At 39.4% G+C, this 23288-nt stretch overlaps 2 protein-coding genes across 3 annotated transcripts in view; both read left to right on the top strand.

Annotated features, from left to right (window-relative positions):
* The first annotated feature begins 3147 nt into the window (after window positions 1-3147).
* LOC130921674 (tubulin alpha-1A chain-like) lies at window positions 3148-7409 on the top strand. The gene is made up of 4 exons (XM_057845846.1): window positions 3148-3289; window positions 5772-5994; window positions 6068-6216; window positions 6343-7409. The coding sequence occupies exons 1-4, from the start codon at window positions 3287-3289 to the stop codon at window positions 7318-7320; spliced, it is 1353 nt and encodes a 450-aa protein (XP_057701829.1). The 5' UTR covers window positions 3148-3286; the 3' UTR covers window positions 7321-7409.
* Window positions 7410-12592: 5183 nt separating this feature from the next.
* Window positions 12593-23288, top strand: part of tgfa (transforming growth factor, alpha) — a 37106-nt gene continuing 26410 nt past the window's right edge. For both annotated transcript variants that reach the window (XR_009064426.1, XM_057846301.1), the window contains exons 1-3: window positions 12593-12894; window positions 18045-18164; window positions 22672-22872. Coding sequence is in view for 1 of the 2 variants with exons in the window: in XM_057846301.1 (XP_057702284.1) it covers window positions 12855-12894; window positions 18045-18164; window positions 22672-22872 (361 nt within the window). In the remaining variant the exon portion in view is untranslated. The remainder of the gene's footprint in view (window positions 12895-18044; window positions 18165-22671; window positions 22873-23288) is intronic.

Genomic DNA, 23288 nt, shown 5'->3' with positions numbered 1-23288 from the left:
ATTGACACACAAATGCCCTACCCTTAATATGGCCCAAACACAAAAAGGATGGCTTCAATCAAAGAAAACTTTTTCAATGAAAAATTAAGTGTTCAAATGCAAAATTTTCAATCTCAAATATTTTTTTGCATTCAAAATTATTTTCTATGATTAAAATTTTTCTTTCTTTGATTGAAGTGATTTTTCTTTTTAAACATATATATTTTTTAAGCAACTTATTTTTTGATTGAAAAATAAAAACAAATATGTCCTAGCCAAAATGTGGCCCAAACACAAATCAACATTACTTCCATCAAAAAAGTTGCTTAAAAAAAAAAAAAAAAAAAAAAAAAAAAAAAAAAAACAAACAAAGAAAAATAAGCTTTCACATGCATTTTCTGGGAGTTTTTTGAGTTTCAAATTTTTTTTACATTCAAAAACTTTTAAAAAAAAAAAATTTAATTGAAGCGATTTTTGTTTTGTTTTTTGGTTGAAAATATATATTTTGATTGAAGCAACTTTTTTTTGACTGAACAATAAAGACACAAATCTACCTCCATATGGCTCCACTCAGGGGATACAATTTTTGACGGTGGTAACTACATTGTTGGGCGTACCATATTCAATGGTTGACGAGCATGGCGAAAATTATTGCCTAAGAAGCCTTTAGAATTCCCCTCAAGAATGATGGGAAACAAAAAAAATGCTCATTGTCAACTTGTAAGTTAATTTTATTGCTGACACTGCGTTTCGGGGTCATCAACATGTTGTGACCCTGCTGCCCCAAAAGTCAAACTCCACCTATGGGTGCAAGTGACTATTTTTGGTAATTTAACCCTTTTCTGGGACAGTGGTCACTCAGTGGATATCTATTAAATGGTTATGATAGACTTGGAGTTAACCCTTAGATCAAGGGTGTAGGTTTGGTCTCAACATTGGTAGGGACGATATAACACCATAACCAGCACGTACACTTTTTCGCTGGGGACGGGACATTAATAATACCAAACAGATTGGTAGTCAGGGCTTCATTCCTCACAAATATGAACCTAATTAATTGATAGGCTAAATCGGGGGTCAGCAAGCCGCGGCTCTAGAGCCGCATGTTGCTCTCTTTAGTGCCGCCCTCGTGGCTCCCTGGAGCTTTTTCCAAAAATTTTGAAAATGGAAAAGATGGTGGAGGGAAATATATATTTTGATTTAATATGTTTTCTGTAGGAGGACAAACATGACACAAACATTCTTCTAATTCATTGATATTGTAATGAAGTTAAACTTGAGGCGGCATCATACAAAAGAATAGTCACGTGGTGCATCATTCCCTATAGGATGCACTGCAGGGAGAATAAACATTTAATCATGAAGGCTCATTATGTATTTTTAGCCAACTTAGTCATTTTGATAGTTTGATAATAAAGCTAACATAGATACTTACAGCATGTGTTGTCTTCATTTTAAGGCCTATATAATAGTGATGGGTCCGTGAGACCTCATGAAGCGTGTCGACACAGTGACACACTGTGTTGACACAGTGTGGATACTGTGTCATTGAATACTGACACCTGCTGGACATAAAAAAATCCCTACAGGCAACCCACTTGACAGACTGACACTGAATTGATGACATAGCATGTAAAATCAAATCAATTAAGTCTTTGCATTAATATTGCATTATTCCATATCTTTAAATTATGTGAACATATATTATAATTTAAAAATGTAAGTAATAATGAATGGGTGAGTGAGGATGCGTGTGGACTTTTTATTCTGATAGAAAGAAAAAAAAATCAAAAACATAGTTTTTTAATTGTTTAAAATTTAGTTGGTACCTATTTTTTTTTTAAACAAGCAATTTCACCTGCTGTTGATAACACACACTCGCTTGGAACCAACGATGTCAGCACGCACAAGAATTTCTCAGCCAGTTGAAAGAAGTTTGGATAAGATGTCCATTTGCTCCTCCAGTATTGAAGAAAATCTGCACTGCGTGCCATGTTCGGCTAAGCTGTGCATCGATGCACTTTTGCAATTTCATCTACAGTTGCATTGCCTCCTTGACTCCCCACTTCGTCATCTAAGTGCTACCATAGCCCGTCAGAAAAAAAATTGAAGTGGACAATGAATAAATTATAGCTTAATTACCGATTTTGAATAAATTACCAAAAAAGCTACCGTGAGTAAATAAAGGAATGGCTCTATACCTGTGTTTATCTTGGGATTATCAGAAACTTCATTTTCATGCTTGGCCCAATAACGCTTCAACATTGAGGAGGTGGCTACTGTTTGTATATGACAGGTTGAAAGTACAAATAAGACATTTGACCTGAGAAAAAAAAAAAAAAAAAAACACTGAAAAAAAAAAAAAAACATTGACAATAAAACCAGCTTACATAGTGCCGTGCGACGCGTATAAGACTACTAAGCCAGCTGGTCAAATATTTGGACGGCATCAAAAGGGATATTTCCACGCACCGCAGACTGTGGACCCGTGTCTACCCGTCACACTAATAAACTCAAAGAGTTACCTTTAAATTAATTGTATTTTGAATGGAAGATGACTAGTGCGTTTTCCCTGTGTTACGTCCATTTCCACAGCATGTAGACAACGAGGAAGTAAACGTGAGATGTGGATTGTTTCAGCAGCTCCATCGCGCTGACAGACGCGCTTCCTCTTGAACCAGTTTGCCGCGTCATGACTGTGTCGACACAGTTCAATGAGTTCATGCATCGGTCACGTGATTTTCTTGTAGCGATACGCGCACCGACGCAGGGTTTACTCCAAGAGCTCGGGGCGCATTAGTTTCACTGGACCCATCACTACTGGCGACCAGTCTAGGCCTGTGGTGTCCTGCATCTATCCAAAAGTCAGCTACTAATAAATGAACACTTGAGGGCAGTAGTCTTTACCCACATGACTGCACAGCCTGAAACTGGGCATTTTAGTACTGCAAAATCACTAAACATTGTTCTCTCAGTTCGCCAAGTTGCTGCACAATGCCGGGTGGGGTCAGGAAGGAGGTTTGTGTGATCACGGCGTCACCAGCCAATAGAAAGTCACGGAGTGCTTGCACCCAGCTGACTGACAGGTCACTGCCCAATAAAAGAAGAGCAGTCAAAGTGCATTCGCCAGTAATCAGCCAATGGCGGCACAGTAAACCACGGCGCCAGGGAGCGCTAGTATAAATACCGTCGCCAGTGTGGCGGCGGCCGCCATTATGTCTTTTACATCGGCCATGTTACAGTCGAGTTGTAAGACTTTAACGAAGATTCTTTGAACTTCCTCCTTCGGTCATTCAAGGGAAGCAAGATGGTAAGACTAGCTTTTTAAACTTTTACAAGTTGCAGACTATAGTTGGCATGTTTGTGCTTCATCGGAAAAGAGGAAGTGGGTAGAGATGGAGTGAAAGTAAATTTGGAATTTGTTGGAACATTTTCATTTGTTGAGAAAAACGTCCTCATTACCCGCGAAATTTGTTACTACAATGCTTACTGGGTGGTCAAGTCACCAGTGATTTGCTCGCGCAGCACTTTTTGCCATAAAGACTGGCCATTTTCTGGTCTAGTTTTAGTCGACAATTCCCATAATGTTTTGGTCTATAAACTTCAAAAGTTTTAGCCCATTTTAGTAGCCCATAAATAAATGTTTCCAACAATTTCAAAAGAACATGACAGACAAGCACATAGCTGTAAAGTCTACAAGTAAATCACCACTTCCATGATGATGATACACACTCAATAGGGAAAACTGCACATTATCTGCAATTTATTAAAATAACCTGGACGTCACGAGCTGTTTGTAAAATGTTTTCCAAGAGTTTAACCCTTTAAGGGTCGGGTTTGATTTTGTATGCCTTTGATGTGGCTTTTATATTTCAAAGAAAGAGTTGTTCACAATGGCCTGGTGTGTTCCCTGTTTTTTTCAAGGACACCTTGAACTTCATGTCCAAACTGTTGTGTTCTTCACTGACCAGTTGTAAATCCAACAATTTGGGAACAAAAAGCCCAAAAAATTCCAAAATTGTTTTCAAAAAATTTGTAATAACGATGTCCTATTGACAACCAAACATGCTCAACGAACCGTTTTGAGCCTTGGTAAAATTTGTTCAACATTCAACTGGAAAAAAAAAAAAAATAGAACAGTTTTATATTTGATAATTCAGCATAAACAGCATGTATAGTCATAGACGTTTTTGGCCGTTATACATGGTCTGGGCAAAATGGGTTATATTCAGTGTGTAGATTGCAGAACAGTGGAAAAATATATACCATCTAACACAAAAAGGGTTTGGGGGACATCTCTTTGTGAGTCTTCCATCCGTCTTCCATGCTCCTTCTCCCTTGTGTCTCCAAAGTGTCCTCTTTCCAGTGGGGCAGTGGGTGTAGATTGGTCATTATCACTACGCATGTACATGAAAGAAAAAATGTGTAAGTGTTCATTAAAATAACTGAATATATGCTGCGATAAATAATAATGGAAATCTATTTAAAATATATATATACTGGACTGTCTCAGAAAATTAGAATACACAATATTCTAATTTCCTGACTGTCTCAGGAAATTAGAATATTGTGTATTCTAATTTCCTGAGACAGTCCTGTATATATACACAGGACTGTCTCAAAAAATTAGAATATTGTGTATTCTAATTTTCTGAGACAGTCCAGTATGTATATGCTACACCCCCAATCTTCATATAGAAACAACAACACAAAGTTTAAATCCCTGCTGGAGATACACACACTAGACAAACGAGTTTGATCTAATATTCAAATTTTATTATTATAAATACATACACACATACTTACATAGCATCAAAAGAAACTTTGTCTTACACTACAGGATCAAAAGTAAAGTAGTCTTAATCTGCTCTTAGTTGGCGTAGCTCTCTTCACTCCCGTTTCATCTGAAGACGATGACAAATTTGGTCCATCCTCTTCCTCGAGTTGATGACTTGGGCTAAAATTAGTTTTTGATTATCAAAGTCGATTGCCGCGCGCTACTCTCCTCCCTCCTCATTCGGTGGATCCTCGATCGGGCTTCGCGGTATAGTTATAATTTTTGCATTGTGTGCTTCCATTGTGACGTCAGAAGGGCTCCTTGGATATGTGTAACTTTCGGTTTTCAAAAAGGACCAAAAATTATGGAAATATGGACATAAACATGATCCATGCAGTGTTTTAATGTTTATTTGAGAGGACAATGAAACTAGAAAACTTAAATTACATTATCTCACGTTATACTCTGTTGAATGACTTCAGGTAAAAACGAGAGTAAACCTCAACTTCCCCACTTTCAAACGAGACCAACCAGCGGCACATGGGTGACGCAATTACAACATGAAGAGGCGTCAAAGATTAAATTCACTGAGGACGCGTGGGCATGTCCTGTGACTTTTAAGGGTTAAGAAGACAGTCACTGCGCTAAATGCTAACGTTAATGCTAACGCAAACGCTATGCTAACGCTACAAGTTAGTTTAGTGTGTGATGATTACTCAGCACAGACCTTTAAAGGCTAAAGCAACATGGCAAATCTAGCTAAGATAAGAAAGCAAAATTTACCAAGCAGCACATGACACGTTTCACAAAAGGACCCTGTGTTTTGACGAATGGGGATCCCGGTCGAATTGATGAAACAGTGCTGAAACAGCACTTCATACGAATAACTTATAACTTATCAACGGTAGGCGATTTTTCACTGGTGACTGTAGAAACATTCTGGGATAATCTGCAATGTCAGCAATTTTATTAAATGTGAATAACTTAATGAATTTAATTTCTGTCCTTTGCACAGCGTGAGTGTATCTCCATCCATGTTGGTCAAGCTGGCGTCCAGATGGGCAACGCATGCTGGGAGCTGTACTGCCTGGAGCACGACATTCAGCCAGACGGACAGATGCCCAGCAACAAGACAATCGGAGGCGGGGATGATTCTTTCAACACCTTCTTCAGTGAGACTGGGGCTGGAAAACACGTCCCCAGAGCTGTCTTTGTCGACCTGGAGCCCACTGTCATTGGTAAAACTATCGCTCTTGTAGAAATCAGTTACTCCGAGACGTTGTATGACTAATTTTTACTGAATCTCGTCAGATGAGGTCCGAACTGGAACCTACCGCCAGCTCTTCCACCCTGAGCAGCTGATCACAGGCAAAGAGGACGCTGCCAACAACTACGCACGTGGACACTACACCGTTGGCAAAGAAATCATTGACCTGGTCCTAGACAGGCTCCGCAAATTTGTGTGTACCGGTCTCTTTACTTTACCAATTAGCCTAGTCATGGTCATGGGTTATTGTGTTTTCAGCCTGAGGGAAGAAATCACAGAAGCCTTTTGTCCTAATTTGTCCCTTGCTTTGTGTCCTTAGGCTGACCAGTGCACTGGCCTCCAGGGCTTCTTGGTGTTCCACAGCTTTGGAGGTGGCACCGGTTCAGGTTTCACTTCCCTGCTGATGGAGCGTCTCTCCGTGGACTATGGAAAGAAGTCCAAACTGGAGTTCTCAATCTACCCTGCTCCTCAAGTGTCCACATCTGTGGTGGAGCCTTACAACTCCATCCTGACTACTCACACAACTCTGGAACACTCGGACTGCGCCTTCATGGTGGACAACGAAGCCATCTACGACATCTGCCGCAGGAACCTCGACATTGAGCGCCCTTCTTACACCAACCTCAACAGGCTGATTGGCCAGATCGTGTCCTCCATCACCGCCTCCCTTCGGTTCGATGGTGCCCTTAATGTGGATCTGACAGAATTCCAGACCAATTTGGTGCCCTACCCCCGTATCCACTTCCCCCTGGCCACCTATGCCCCCGTCATCTCAGCTGAGAAGGCGTACCACGAACAGCTGTCTGTGGCTGATATTACCAATGCCTGCTTTGAACCTGCCAATCAGATGGTCAAATGCGACCCTCGTCACGGCAAGTACATGGCCTGCTGCCTCCTGTATCGTGGCGACGTGGTGCCCAAAGATGTAAATGCAGCAATTGCTGCCATCAAAACCAAGCGCACCATCCAATTTGTGGACTGGTGCCCCACTGGTTTCAAAGTTGGCATTAACTACCAGCCTCCAACCGTGGTTCCAGGTGGAGACCTGGCCAAGGTCCAGAGGGCTTTGTGTATGCTGAGCAACACCACCGCCATCGCGGAGGCCTGGGCCCGCCTCGACCACAAGTTTGACCTGATGTACGCCAAACGCGCCTTCGTGCACTGGTATGTTGGTGAGGGCATGGAGGAGGGAGAGTTCTCAGAGGCCAGAGAAGACATTGCTGCCCTGGAGAAGGATTACGAGGAGGTTGGAGTCGATTCCATTGAGGGTGAAGGAGAGGACGAAGGAGAATATTAAATAGCACTCGGTACATTTGCAAAATTTGTTCTTGGAAAAAGCGTTCCCACATTCTGTTAATAAATTATGACTTGTTTGAATGAACATGACGTGAAGCTGCTTTGTTTTAAATGAACGGTAATGCATTAATATTTTGCTTTATTTTTACTAAGCTCAGATGACATCAACATAACAAAAAATCCCACCCAATTCAGGATTTAAGATATCAACCGAACAAACAACATTTTGGCCATTGAGAGCAAATTTATCAAGTTTTGGCGGAGTTCATTCATTTCAGGGAGGCAATAAAAAGTACTGGATTTGCTATTTTTAGGAGTGTCTGACCAAGCCATGTTAGCAAATATTTGACATTCAACTACAATCATTTTATGTTCATTTTTTTCTTTTTCTTTTCCTCCCCAAAAATCGTGGTTTGTGCAGAGTTTGGTAGAGTAGCCAAAAATTTTACTCAAGAGCAGCGTTGCTTCAAAATAATACTCGAGTAAATGTAGTTATCCTAAAAATATACTCAAGCTATCCAGTGAAAAGAATAGTCAAGTAATGAGTAACATTGTAACTGCTTTTTCATTTGATTTTTTTTTTAAACAATGTTTAAAAAAAAAAAATATATATATATATATTTTTTTTTTAATGAACTTGTTATAATAAAGATACTTTACCCATTTCATATACCCATTAAATAACCACATTAAGACAAATAATTAAAAACAATTCCGGAGAGAAAAAAAGAAATGAAGCATTATTTGTCCAAAGAGCATGCGTGCCCTCTGGTGGAAGAAATAGTTCCTAGTTTGAATAGTTTCTTCATAGTTACTCTTGTGAAATTAAAAGGATAATATCTCCGGTTTTCCGTGGTCAATCGTTGCCAAATAAAACTGGGAGAGGTTTAAAGCCACGCTTTCAGGTCTGTGCTTTAAAGACTCCACGTGATTGAACAGGCTGGCATAATCATAAAACGGCAAGCTTGCGTCCGATTGGTTTCATGGAGTCATGTGATTATTGTTGCGACGTCTAATGAAATTAGTCGAGCTACTCGCATCGCCAACATCGCTGGGAAAAAAAATATGATATGTAGAATAAAGAGGAAAAATGTAATGACTCTTGTCTAGCCTATAGTAGTGGAGTAAGAGTAGCGTTTTTCTTCAGAAATCTGCTCAAGTAAAAGTAAAAAGTATGGCTTAGTAAAACTACATTTTTTTCAAAAAGTTACTCAAGTACATGTAACGCGTTATACCTACCTCTGGTCACAATACACAGCTGGAATGGTCCTACAGATGCTGGTTGATGGAAAGGCAATAACGGGGTTGGACTCAAGAGTCTTTATTGAAAATTTCTCATGATGAGGACCCAAACTATTGTCCAAGTGGCAGGATCAATCTGATAATAGGATTCCACTTGTGTGTCCAAATCATGGCGACCAGAATGAGTTGGTAGGACTGTTACTGCAGTGAGTTACCGCCCACGCAAGGCAGAACACAGAGCCACAATATCCTCAGAAGTCAGTCAGGGCCTGCAGAAGGGCTTCGCACCACTGTCTCCCTAAAAAGATGCATGGGAGTTCATTACTGATCATATAATACAAGAGGAGATAGTCTATTGCTGTTCTGGCTAATTTTCTTTAAAAAAAAAAAGGTTAATTGAAAAATATATTTCAAACATGAAATCATTCTTGTGTGGCCCTAAATATAATACAAGTCAATATTCTTCACTAAACTGGTATAAAAACACATAGATTGTAATATGGCTTATTTTAAACCTATTTATGGAAGAGTGTAAGGTCCAGTCACTTGTGCATCTAAGGGTCTAAGGGTTAATTATCAAAATTATATAAATGACAAATTATTGTCCTAATCAGGGGTGAAAGTGGGCCAGAACGGTCAGGAACACAGTTCCGGTATGAGATTCAGGGCCAGAACGCAGTTCCGGTATAAGATTCAGGGCCGGAATGCTGCTCCGGTATAAGATTCAGGGCCGGAATGCTGTTGCGGTACATGGTGCTTTGATTCCGAAAATATGACGGCAACTGTCAAAACGCTATGTAAAAAAAAATGCTAAGCTGCCACACATGTATTTCATCTCCAAGAAGAAAACAAACTACCAACATCAGATTTACAAACACACGTGTTAACAACAATCATAATAAAGTGCTTGTGTAGCGTAATCCGTTTTCACCAATATTTAATATTTATTTTATTCCACGGACGGCATGGAGGCTTCCCCAGCTGCTGCGGTTATCTGAGTCTGACGATGATGAGTCATGTCAATGTGCGAATGCATGCAGCAAAGCAAAACGCCTGGACTCATTTATCCGTTCAATTGGCCGACATACTGACATGTGATCAGCAGAGATAGTTAGCTCTGATTGGTTCAAATGTGGATGTTTTCCGGAACAGCAAAAAAAACAAACAAACAAAAAAAAAAGGTTGAATTGATGCGGCAAAAAAAGGGCAGTGCTACATAAAATGGATCAAATCTTTAAGAGCAACGAAAGAGTTGAAGAGGCTTTTTCTTAGCATATTTAGTTTTATTTGCTCTGATGGGTAGGTTCAGAACATCTTAGCTGTCATTGTACACTTTGGAGTTATATTTGTTTATTTATGTTAGGCTACTTATTCATTTCCTTATGATTTAAAAATGTTTTGCCAGTTTTTGCATGATTTTCAAAATATATCCCATTTCACTCTGTATAATATAAATCATTTGTACTTATTTTTCTGAATGTATGTTACTTATATCTTTGTTATTAAAAAAGCAAAAAGTAAATGTTAACATTACCTTCAATTTTAATATACATCCTATGTTCTTAAGTAGTTAAAATTGAGATTTGGCATTTGGTATGTGAGGAAATGAGGGAAAATAAAAATTAGGTGATGGAGGTTGGGGTTATTGCTGTTTTTGTTAACTTTTATTTTGCAAATCATTGAAAAAAATACAATTTTGAATGAAAATGAGTTTTTGTATGTGTTATAGAAGTGACTGCTAAAATAGTTTTCTTTGCATTTCAGTAGTTAAGAGGTTTGACTCTCCCCTACCCCCAAAATGAAATAAATAAATGAATAAATTTTTTGACTCTGTGGCGACCTTCACGTTGGGGAGTTCCGGCAATAAATTCTAGCCACTTTCACCCCTGGTCCTAATACTAATCCAGTGGTACCTCTACTTTGTAACGTTTCTACAAACATAATTTTCAGGTTAAGACACGCCTCAACGGGAAAAAATTGCCTCCTGTTACGAAAGAAATTTCAGGATACAAAAGGCAAAAATACAGTACGGCTGGTGGTCGCAGTTTCCAGAGTTTAATGAACGTAACATACTTAAAGCCTAGCATTCCTGGCATTCAATTGGCTAAGAGGGACCTCTACTGTACGTGGACATGTGAAGGAACCTGGACATTTGTATCCCAGCGTCCGCTTCATTCACCCTTTGCCAGGGGTGAACGTGGGCCAGAACGGTCAGGAACGCAGTTCCGGTATAAGAATCAGGGCCAGAACGCAGTTCCGGTATAAGATTCAGGGTCGGAATGCTGTTCCAGTACACAGTGCTTTGATTCCGAAAACATGACGGCAACAGTCAAAACGCTTTGTAATTTAAAATAAATAAATAAATAAATAAAAGCATGGAGGTTTCCCCAGCTGCTGCAGTTATCCAAGTCTGACAATGATGAGTCACGTCAATGTGCGAATGCACGCAGCAAAGCAAAACGCCTGGATTTATTTTTCCGTTCAATTGGCTGACATACTGACATGTGATCAGCGGAGATAGTTAGCTCGGATTGGTTCAAATGTGCATGTTTTCTGGAACAACAAAAAAAGGTTGAATTGATGCGACAAAAAAGTGCAATGCAACATAAAATGGATCAAATCTTTTAGAGCAAGGAAAGAGGAGGCTTATTTATCATATTTAGTTTTATTTGCTCTGATGGGGAGGTTCAGAACATCTTAGCCTCATTCCTCAATCCCAAAGAAGAATTTTCCCCCCCATGGAGATGGCAAGTGTATGATCGTCAGTTTAACAATCAGATGGATGCCATGAATGTAGCATGCAGTGGCATCACAGCAGATACCTGCAGAGGCTGGGTTAGGCATTCAAAAAGATTCTCTCCGCGCTGTACAACAAGAGATGACATCCGTTGTGACGTGAAAGAAAATTTGTGGCCAAACAGAGAGGAACGTCAAGATGTGTAGAAAGAATGGGTGAATAATCCTGACAGCATTTGAAGTTTTGTTGTGCTGATAGTCTTTTGTTCGCATTTCTAATTTTGCTTTTATATTTCTTTGTGATACTCATTGCTGTCTTTTGCTTTCTGTATTACAATGACATGGTCTGTAAAGGTTGTAAAAACAGTACAAGTGGCAACTGAATCTTTTCCAGTCTCTTGCAATCTATCTCCCACACACAAAGGTGTAACTTGCAATTTACATCAAAACTTACGTACACCATCTTCAGCATCAGCGCCTTCCACCAGAGTAATTGCTCAATTGAGAGATTGACTAAGTATTCTGACTGTGTTGTCTGTACACAATGAAACAAGGACGTATCATTCTGACAAGACTGATATGTTCATTGACACAGAAATGTAATTTTGAGCGATAGATGAAGTATTTGCACAAAAACTGGCTTTTGCAAGTATCCATGTTGTTTTGCTTCTTGTGCGACAAGTTGTGAGGATTTAGTGGTTTTCAGAATTTCGATTCTGATCTGAGAAACGTACCAAGCAATTGAGAAAAACTAATTTTATTGGATATTACAAATTGCAAGACTGCAGTTCCATCTTTAATCCAGCAGATGTCAGTGTTTTCCTTTGTTTTGTGTGGGCCCTGTACGACTATTATCATTATTATTTTTTATAACATTTGAATGTTTTACGTAAGATTGGATTTCATTTTAAATATGAATTTATTATCCCGCCCCCCGTGCTTCACCGCTGTAGTTATAATACCGACATATTTAAACTTTTGTCTGGTTCAAAAATTAAAATGAAAAAGTGTTCAATGAAAAGTTCTGCGCAATTCTTTTGTTTTGCTTCTCATGCAAGAACAATATTTACATTGCACATTCTTTTAGAATGAATTTCTATTATGAATCGCAAAGGTGTATTACTTAATATGACTGAAATATAAATGATAGAGTGAATAACATACATAATGTGAGCTAACAATAAGGAGGTGGGCGTTTCTTGCTCGCATAAAGTAGAGCCAAAGAAAAGGTGATATACAGGGTGTGACCAATAAGGTGCCATTTTGCTAATGTCCTCACCTCTGATTGGCCCGCCTCTGAGGTTCTTCCACTGGTTTCCTCAATTGAACGCACTCATGCGTAAAGATCCTGCACGAGATCAGTACATGATTAACTTTCCTCGAAATATTTCATCGTGATATCTATATAAACTGTACCTCGTACTTGTATGTGTGTGCGCACGCCATCAGCGAGTTTAAATGTTGATTTGCGGAAGCCTAAGTGCGCCTTCTAAGCACACATTTCGCGCAAACTGGCCGAGAAGTTACCTCAGTTGAGACCACAAGTGGTCAGTCACCATGACTCGGATATTATGGGATGCAATTTTCCTCATAAGCGGTGAGTGTACAGTTTTTGTAAAATTGTCTTGTAATTGCTATTTTTGTCTGAAGGTAAAACTTGTTTTAAACACACTTTGTCAATTGTAAAGTCAATGTCTAATTAAAAGTTCTAACTGAACATTATTTAGGTCATTATTGTGCGTGTTTATAATATATCCTTCATATAAATTAACACATTCAAACTCTGACCTCAACATTAGATACACCTGCACATAATTCCAGTACAGCAGCTGTTTTACTAAACCGTAATTTAGGCACTATTATGTTAGTTTATTATTGTATTTGATTTGCATTGATACTTATTTATAATATTTCTTCATCAATAATGTAACCAAAATCTTAGAAACATTCACTATGACAACTTAAATGATACCCGATGGCAATCAAAATACTGCTGAGTGTCAATGTAAAGATATTTTTTGGATTTAATTTATTCATAGATTTTCTTTAAATTGTGTTTAAGGCAAGTAAAACTGCACTTTTTTTGCCGCCTTTGGACTGACTGCTTCCAAGTGATGGTTGGCAGAGATCGCGTGTGAAACGCTAGTATATTTTTAGAGCTTCAGTCTCATCCTTTTAGTGGATGCTTGACCCCATTTGTTGTATTGATGGACTCTCGCTATACCCTCCCAATCAAACAGTAGCGGTTCTAGGATTTTTCTGAAACAGGGGCCACATAGAACCCTCAAGGACCAAGTGTCGCTGCCATCTTTGTTCAGCGTTTGTTTTGGTCAACAAAGCTTTATGCAGATCATGGCCAGAGTCGGACTCATTTTTAGCCCTGGAGGTTCATGCCACAGACCGGCCCACCTTTTATCATGACCTACCGTATTGAAATATTGTACTCATATCATGCTGTCAAGTGATTGAAATTTTAATCACATGCTATCTATCTAGCTATCTAGCTAGCTAAAAATTTTTTTTTTTTTTTTTTTTAAATTTTCAAATACACTTTTTAGCATAAGAGTTAATGTGCTTCACTTACATAATTCAAATTTAAGCATCATTAGAAACAAAGAGTTTGGCAACTTAACACTTAACAGTTTTTTCCCAAGTAACTTGTTAAAAAGGCTGCATAAGGGAAGAGTGGTTTGAACGTCTGACGAGTTGTGTGTGGAGTTTCCTTTTTTCTTATAATCTATAATACTTGTATTTTATTTTATATACTCTTTATATACTTTATGTACTATACTTGGATAAACATCTCCGTTCAGAAGAACACAGTCCTAGGAACAGCAAAGATACCGTGCAGGACTCTCAAGATCCAAGGACCCGAACTAGTGATTAACCGCCCACCCTACCAGGGGGAGATGGAGGGAGGGTGAGGGAAGAGTTTCAAAAAACACAAGAAAATGGTTTGAGAGAAAGCACTGGCGACTTCTATAGTAGCCAACAATGAGTCCAGACTTGAATCCCATAGAACCCCTGTGGAGAGATCTAAACTAAACTCTAAACTCATTGGTGGATACCGGAAGCGGTTATCCGCAGTAATTTTGTCCAAAGGTTGTGCAACCAAGTATTAGGCTGAGGGACCAATACTTCTGTCTGGCCCTTTTTGGGGGTTTTGTGTAAAATAATAATGATTAAAAAAAAAAAAAGTCATTCTCTTTTGTGTTTTTTCATTTCAAGCAAAATAGATGAAGACATGCTTACCAAAGCATTTGTAATTGCAATAATTTTCTGGGAGAAATTGAGCATTATCTCACAAAATTGCAGGGGTGCCAAAACTTTTGGCCAGCAGTGTAGGCTCCGGACCCTTTTGAAGGTGTTTTGAATTCCACATCGACGGGTGTGTACAAAACTGAAGCTCTTCATCATAATAAGATAATTTGAAGTTTGTGATTTATAATAAAATGAAAAATCTCAATCTGAAAATTTGCATGTAATGGCTCAATAAAAATTTGTTTGCTAAACCTTTTATGTTGGGGCGCTTTTACACTAGCACTGTTGAGTCCTTTTTAAACGGTTTCCAGTTGTTTTTGTCAGGTAGTCTGCTTCGTTCTGTAAATGTGAACACAAATCCAAACTCTAGTTCCAGCCCCCCAAAAAAACCAAAACGCTGGTCTGCTCAAAAAACGTTGGTCTCGGTATGCTTTAAACGCACCCTGCTTCACTTGTGAATGCAAGCCGAACAGGGTGTGCTCATGATACGTTACGTGCAGCTGACGCTCCACGCTCCCTCACCTCCCAGGACGGAGGTACACATTTCTCTTCTAAATTACGTGATGCTACTCGGAAAGTTCAGTTGTCGCAGTGTGAATACTGAACCTTTTTAACAAGTCATTTGAAAGTGTTGTTGTGAAGTAGCTATCCAAGTGGACCCTGGTCTTCTTGGTCAAATGTGAAAGTGCCCTTAAACTTCCAAAATGAAACAACTTTTACTTTATATCTCATTATTCAGGTAGTACTGTACATACCATAATGAAATATATAATTTGTTACCATTGATTTAATATTATTTATGGCTTAAAATTACTTAACAAATTAAATGAGAAAATTATTGAACTCTTCAAAATAGCTCTCCCAAAGCACTTATATTAGAGCTGATACGAGTACTCGAGCAACTTGAGTAACTCGAGTTTAAAAACTGATCCGAGTAATTTTATTCACCTCGAGTAATCGTTTATTTTGACAGCTGTAAGCATCACGTTTTGCTCGGACTACTTTTAATGCGGGACAACGCGCTGTCACGTGCGGAGAGGAAGAAGGGGAAAAAAAAACTTACTGCAGCCGACAGCCGCCACAAACGACGCCGACGTTGCTAAATACTTGCCCGCACGATGCTACGTTGGTAACGATGCGTTTCATAGAGATCACATGTATGCTGAACTAGATGCGAAATGACAGACTAGGCCGCGTCTGGGCAGCGTTAGTAAACAGCCGCCATCTTAAAGCAGAAGAGCGCTAAGCGCTAACAAAGAGCGCTAAGCGCTAATAAATAAGATTAACGTTACTGTCGCTACTAACTCGTAACGTAACGTTAGCCCTGCAGAGGGCTAAGTTTCAATTAATTATGACCACTGTCGATGCGTGGCTAATGTGTCTTACATACAGGCTTTAACATAACATAGCATTGTGGAGTGATGAGGGTGTAAAATAAAAACTTAATCATCCTAACTATCAATTTTAGCTCAGTTGTCATTGCTGGATAAAACACCAAGTAGCACTGGTCCCTAATGTGCTCCAATACAGCCTGTATCATACATTTATTTTGAACACTGCAAAAACTCAAAATCCTATCAGGACTAACAGTTTAGACTAACTTAAAACTTAACAAGAACTTAAAAATGGCTTGACACAAAGAGAAATTCAATTGAAACACGTGGGGAAAAAATCCTAACTTTTAAGTGATGTGTGTTATCAAGCGTAACTGCATTTTTAGGTAAGATATATATATATATCTATATATAGATATATAGATATATATATATATTTTAATAAGATCTAAAAGTTTTTTGAGTGAAAGCAGTGAATTAGTCTTTTTTTTTTTTAATTCGAGTTACATCGGAGATGCAATTGTTGGCTGTTTTCAACAATATACATCGAAAATAAAGACATTGATTGACTGAAAATGGTTCAAGATTAGATGAAATGTCGTGTTTTCTCATGTATATTTATAATTGCTCTTCACCTAAAAATATATGTGTTTTATCCGATTACTCGATTAATGGATAGAATTTTCAGTCGATTACTCGATTACTAAAATATTCGATAGCTGCAGCCCTAACTTATATAGTTCATCTGTGCATTTTAGAGGTGTTCGCACCAGTCAATCAACCTCAGAGTTCTATATTTTGGGTTAAAACACCAAAGTTACGTTTTTCCTGTGAACGTGGATTTCACACCAATCCTCCGGGCCTTTGTGCCCAAAAATAGTGAGCTTCGGGCGGCCGCGACAGGAACGCCTGAAGCTTCAATGTTGGAGGTTCTTATTCTTTCATTTTCCACGTTCATTCATTCACAGTTTATATGTGCAATGCAGCGCAATAGATGACAATATTTGCCACAGTCAGACAGAGTGCCACATTTTGGGCTAAAAATGTATTTTTATTTAGATTTTACCCCGATCCTCCCTGTGCTTGTGCCCACCTATAGTGTGTCTCGGGCAGCCACGACAGCTGCCCAAAGCAGCAGGTGGTTCAGCGCTGTATTTTCATCTAAAAATGCTCGAAAACCATAATGGGCAATGTCAAGTGTCTAGGCGGAGTCACATTCTTCACGATGCCTCAAAGTGCGCCATTTTGGCCATTAAAACCCAAAATTAGGTTTTAGCATAATCAAGTATGACAGTGGATGATACTCTCTCCCAGAGCTGGCGGCCATAGGAGTGCGGCACGTTGTCTTGAATGCCAAACTATGCGGGAAGGGCCATATTATATTGGGCGTTAAAATTTTTTTTTAATGCAGTCAAAGGGGGTTGTGTTAACGCTGTTAATAACTCGTTTAACGGACAGCTTTGTTAAAAATGTCTATTACGACTGGCCCTCACGGACCAAACGTCAGGCCGACCCACTGGGATTTGTCCCACTCCTCCCGATTAGCCATTCCGGGCCTGACGTTGTCAAGCAAAGATGAACCAATAAAGGTTGTAATAATTTATATTTAATCTTACTGTGTGCAAGTAAGGATACAATACATGAAACAATAATTTTATTTACCTTTTTGAAAAGCCATTAACCACGAAGAGCAGGATTATTATCTAACATTCTCATTCTCTCTCACTTCGGAAAAGATTCACCAATTGCCACGTTTTGTGTTAAATTGGGAACAGGGGCACTTGGGGGGCATTCAAATTAGAGGTGGGGCCAGTGCCCCGTGCCCATAAAACTGCCAATGCAATCAAATACCAGATCACACTGAACGCCAGGTCACAAGCTCATGACAGTCTACTTACTAAGCCTCAGGTTATTTGACAAAGACAACCTGATATGTATCACCTGTTTTTCAATGTTTGTGTATGCTAGTTTTTATAGAGTGGTGATACATGCAAGAAAAGTTTAGTGATAGACATTTTATACTTTTATATGTTTGTGTTTCAAATTTATGATGAGCTTTCAGTGAACTTTCTGTTCCATTCCTGCAGGGACCAATATTTGTCTTTTTTTTTTCTTTTTTAAAATACTAGAACTGTTTGTTCTTTCTTCAAAGGTTCACTGTTTACAATAGGAGTAGGGCAGAGCACCTCGACAACGCTCAAAGACAACGTTGCCGGCACTGCTCTTCCTAACACCTTGGGAAACCGTCATGCAGCCACCTCCATGTCTGCAAGTGAGTCTGGTCACAAGATTTGTTTTTTAGGCCAAATATTGGTGGAGTTTTCTTTGGTTAATATAAAACAGGCAACAAAGGGCCTCAGTGGGTGCGGGTTTTTGTTCAAACCCATCAAGAGGACACCTTTTTGCCAATCTGTTGTTTTACAAGTGCAATCAGATGATTGCAGTCAGGTGCTTTTCGTTTCTGCTGAAACCTCATTGGCTAAACTGTCTGTGCTGGATCAGTTGGAACAAAAACCAGGACCCACTGTGGCCCTGGATGACGGGTTTGCTAACACCTGATATAAAAAGTACACACTTTTGTTGAAATGCCATTTTTCTTTTAGGTTTAGAGCTTGTTTCAAAATTAGTGCGACCTTAAAGTGCCTGTGACACGAAAAAGCATGTTTATTTCATAATACACGCGGTATTTTATGCCCCTGAATGATATGGACCGCTTGGATGTGTGTGGAAGCGATCGCTATATTTATAATCCCGCGCCATGAAAATGAGTGACTTCTGGCTTCGGTCTTGCATTGAGGAGGAGGGCGCTGTGACGTGTACGGTAGAAGACGTCCTCTTCACTCTACAGTGTACTGTTGTGTATGAGGACGAAGGATTCAGCTGATTTTGCGGATTAATACGTTTATTTTTTGCATCACGCCAGCCAAACGGCTGCAGAAAAATCATTCTGTGTGCGGGAGAGGCGTATGCGCCTTTTTGGAGTTTCAAAAGGTTCCCATTCACCGTGGATATTTACTGTGGGACCATTGGACTTAGGAGGAAGTGAGTAAACATCTTGTTTTGTATTATGTCAAATACGAATACAGTGATTACAAAGTAAACACTTCAAAATTCCTTTAAATAAAGGACTACTTACGTTTGATCATTGATAGGCATGTAAAAAGCTCTCCTCATGCTCATTAGCAGTTAGCTGTTAGCACGTTAGCTGCACAACAACTCCAGCCACCCTCCTCCCGGGAACGAACTGTAAATTGCTCTCCGCCGGGCGGTTTGCCGATCCACGAACACAGTCAACAACCGGGTCGTCATGTCAAATAATCCAGGCTAGTTACGTGTGATTTTCCACTTCGAAGACTTTGAAACATCCCTCGGTTCGGGTTAGCATGTCGGCTAGCTGTCACTCCTTCTGGTTTGTTTACATTCTCCGAAGCCGGGGAAGGGAAATGACATATGTCCGATTTAGGTGTCATAAAATATCGTTCGGGAGGTGCGACAGTAAAGGTGAAGTCGACAGTTTTGACCATTATGGAGTAATTTTGCCATGTCGTCTTGAATAAATGGATTTATATTATTTCATATTCCATTTAGCACAAGATTGTTATTTGTCATGACCATGCCATTTATTTAGCAATTGGGGAAAATACTTGGATAAAAAGAATATCCTGTAAAAATATGGAAGTAAAGAGACAGAAACAATGACATTTTGCCGCTCTCTTCGTCCCGTTTTCCTCGTTGTGAATGGTTCCCCCTCGACGGGCTGACTGGTCCTTCTCAAGCCATTTATGTAACTATTGGGGAAAAATACTTGGATAAAAAGAATATCCTGTAAAAATATTGGAGTAGAGAGACTGAAACAATGACATTTTGCGGCTCTCTTCGTCGCGTTTTCCTCGTTCTGAATAATTCCCCCTCAATGGGCTGAATAGTAAAACCGATGAGCCCAGTCTACCGCTGACGTCATCCACCTGTTGGGGACGCTAAAGCCCTGTAATGGTAGGCGTGGCTAACCGGCAGATTAAAAGACTAATTTCTCGTCATCTGCGCTTTGCTAAATTGTTGTATATAGTCGAATCGTCTCAAAATATGATTCTAATTCACATAATAATGCCATTTAAGACTTTTTTTCTGGTGTCATATGCTCTTTAACGTGAAATTGTTCCAAAAACACATGGAAAAATGTGTTAAGATGAGTGAAAAAGATTTTACTGTATGTTTGACGCAGACTGCTCGTCACGAAAATAACACCATGCCTCCAGTGAAGCATGGTGGTGGCGGCATTATATTTTGGGATTTAAATTTTTTTTTTAAAAATCAACTGGAACAGGCCCTTCATCAAGGTGGAGAGAATTTACAACAGTTTCAAATTTAGGCTCTGTTAGAACAAGAGCATTAGACACCTACGATAAAAGAAACTACATGTCAGGAAAAGCCTACTTGAATATAAAAAAAACAATATATGGCTAATTTGTGTTGCAATTGTAGAAGGATACTTACTGGTGATGGTAAAGAAGTGTTAAAGGATCATGACGACCATGATAACCAGACTTGGAAACGACTGCGAAAGTGACAGCTTTGCGACAAAAGCAGTATTTACACATGATCACAACACGGACAATATGTAGACGGGTCAATGAAGCCCCTTTCACAAACATATCCCGGGTAATTTCCCGTGTAAGGTGATGCGGGATTCATTTGCATCATTGCGTTCACGCATGTAGAGATGTCCTGAGAATGACACAGGTTGGACACTTTCACAGACTTGTCCTGTGTTGCCCACTGGCACTCTCTGTGCGGTGAGGGCTGCTGGCACGATTTTATAACCCGGACATTACAACCCCGTCATTTTTGGTCGGCATCGGCTGTCACAATTTTGGTCAAATCGCGTTTTGTTGTGGGATTTTGTTGTGGGAGCGTTCCCGACATAACTGCAGCCAATTTAAGCTCATCAAGACTGTATTTAAGCCCAGGTGATCCAAGAGAAGGGTGTCGAGATATTAAATTGCCGGGCGCCCTTCGACACCTACGCACTTGTTTTGAAATCCCCTATGTTGTGCTGGTATTTGAGTGTATTTGTTTTTTAGTCTTATCGGCCTACCGCTTAGGTTAGTATTTTTGATCCCCGTCGACCTACTGTCACGGACCCATTGTGTTATTACCCCTTTTCCACGATCGCGTCTATTTTTGTTTGTATTTAATAAACTCGGTAACACATCCCTCTGTTGTTTTCTGCTTTGTTTCCATCGTTGCGGACCCTAACATCGGCAACAAAATAAACACACATTTCCGAAGATGGACGATGGACTCTCTTTCTCGGCTCTACGATACAGCAGCAATTTAACTTAGCTTTGTTTTGAGATTAATTTAGCTATTTTTAGTACTATGTTGATAATTGCGATGTTTGTTTACCGCTTTTCATCGTATTGCGAAGAAAGAGGAAATGAAGATCGGCCTGCCATGATATTTGCGTCATCAGCCATCGTGCTGTGACCCAGGAATTTAATGCTTGCTTTCACATAAGCGTTGTCCCGGGAATGTCCCGGACATTATACTAAGACGTGACCCGTGAAATGTCCGTGTAATCTCCGTGTCAGTCGACCCGGGAAATTGCTTTCACATATAATGGCTTCCCGTCTAAATCCCGGAATTTTAACGGGGATTACGCGAATGTGAAAGGGGCTTGACTGTGCAAACGGTCACCGAAATGCAGACCAAATGGCAATAAATGGTGTTACACTTATATAGCGCTTTTCCACCTTTCAAGGCGCTCAAAGCGCTGTACTACATATATTTTAGGTTAAGTCGTTGTGCAAAGAGGTGGGTAGGGAAATCATACTACAATATAGTGATTTAACAAAAAAAAAAAATTGTTGCTCAAATAATGAATTTTAAAATTTCAGTGACAATCTATATTAAGGGCGTAGGTTTTGTCTCAACACTTGTAGGGATGATATAACAGCATAACCTGTTTGATAATGTACACTTTTTGCTGGGGACGGGGCATTAATAAGCCCAAACAGACGGAGTGAACGGGGCTCAGGGCTACATTTCTCAAGAATATGAACCTAATTAATTGATAGGTTAAATGATCAATGCAAATTAAATCTGTATGACCTATAAGCAGCTTGCTACTCAAATTTTGCATGTTGGCAAGTTCACACAGTTTAATGTAATACTAACTCTGATGCAGGTCAAGACTTTCAGCAGCAAAATTAGTGGTGTCTTTCCTCCACAACATTGACGTCTTTTTACATTACTTACAGTGGCTGCAGCTGGCCGAAACAAAACTTCTAATACCCCTCCTCTTTGAAGGGAACGGAGGAGGCAGCATGTTGTCGACATGTTGTATTTCTGTGTCGGCGCTGTCTGTGTGTGCGTGTGGGGCGGTCAAGTCTTCAGCCAATCAAACGTGCGTTTGAGGGAAAAAAAAAATGGACCAGCACATTCAGCAAGTTAAAGGGGGTAAATGTAAGTCTGGATATAATGAAAATAATTCACTTAATAATGGTAGGGTCAATTCTATCCTTACAACATATGGGAAGACAATCTAAATGATCTATATAACGGAACTTATTTTTTAATGCAAATAAGGTTGCTTAAAAGTTGGTGGGGACTATTTAAGCATCCCGAAAAATTGGTCGTGTTATGTCCCTACTGTTCCTATGAAATCCTACGATATATACAGTATATGATATTTGATATATATATGTGTCCATGTGTTTGATTGACTACCATATTTTTCTTGATGTTTTTAAAGCTTTCATTCTTTTTCATTTTTACAGGCTCAAACATTTTATTTGGAACACAGCTGAGTCGGTTGGACACCACCGTCTCCATCGCTACCAGTTCATCTTTGGCAGCATATGCCACAGCCAGCAACTCTGGAGTGCCTGAAACAGCATTAACAACAATACCTACAACAACAGTCTCTACAGCAACACTGACTACTACCACGACTACTCCTAACACCCCTCCAGTGAAAAGTAAGTTTCAAAACTGAGCTTGCAGTTTCATTCAGACATCTTCTTCTCATTATATACAAACTGCTCCAGTCCCAGATTTTTATAATGCAGGGAGTCCTCAGGTTACGATGTCCTCGACCTATGACGTTTCAACTTTACGACACCCGTGCCATAGTTTCTACTTGTGCATAGTGCTTATCTGTGTTTGTCTTTTTTGGCCTCCTTTTTTCACTTTATGGCCCCAAAGAAAAATGCTGGGTCTTCTAGCTAGGTCTAAAAGAGAAGCAATTACCATGGGAATGAAGCTCAACATTGTAAAATGTACAGAGAAAGAGACACCGATGAACATCGGTGAAGACCAGTGTTGTTTTTGGCAGCTATTTTAAATTTTCGTCTTAGTCTTTTGGGTGAAAATATTTATTAGTCTTAGTCATGTT

This window comes from Corythoichthys intestinalis, chromosome 9 (genome assembly GCF_030265065.1).
Source record: "Corythoichthys intestinalis isolate RoL2023-P3 chromosome 9, ASM3026506v1, whole genome shotgun sequence".
Lineage (NCBI taxonomy): Eukaryota > Metazoa > Chordata > Actinopteri > Syngnathiformes > Syngnathidae > Corythoichthys > Corythoichthys intestinalis.
The sequence above is the reverse complement of the archived record's forward strand: the minus strand, read 5'-3'. Positions and strand labels throughout refer to the sequence as shown.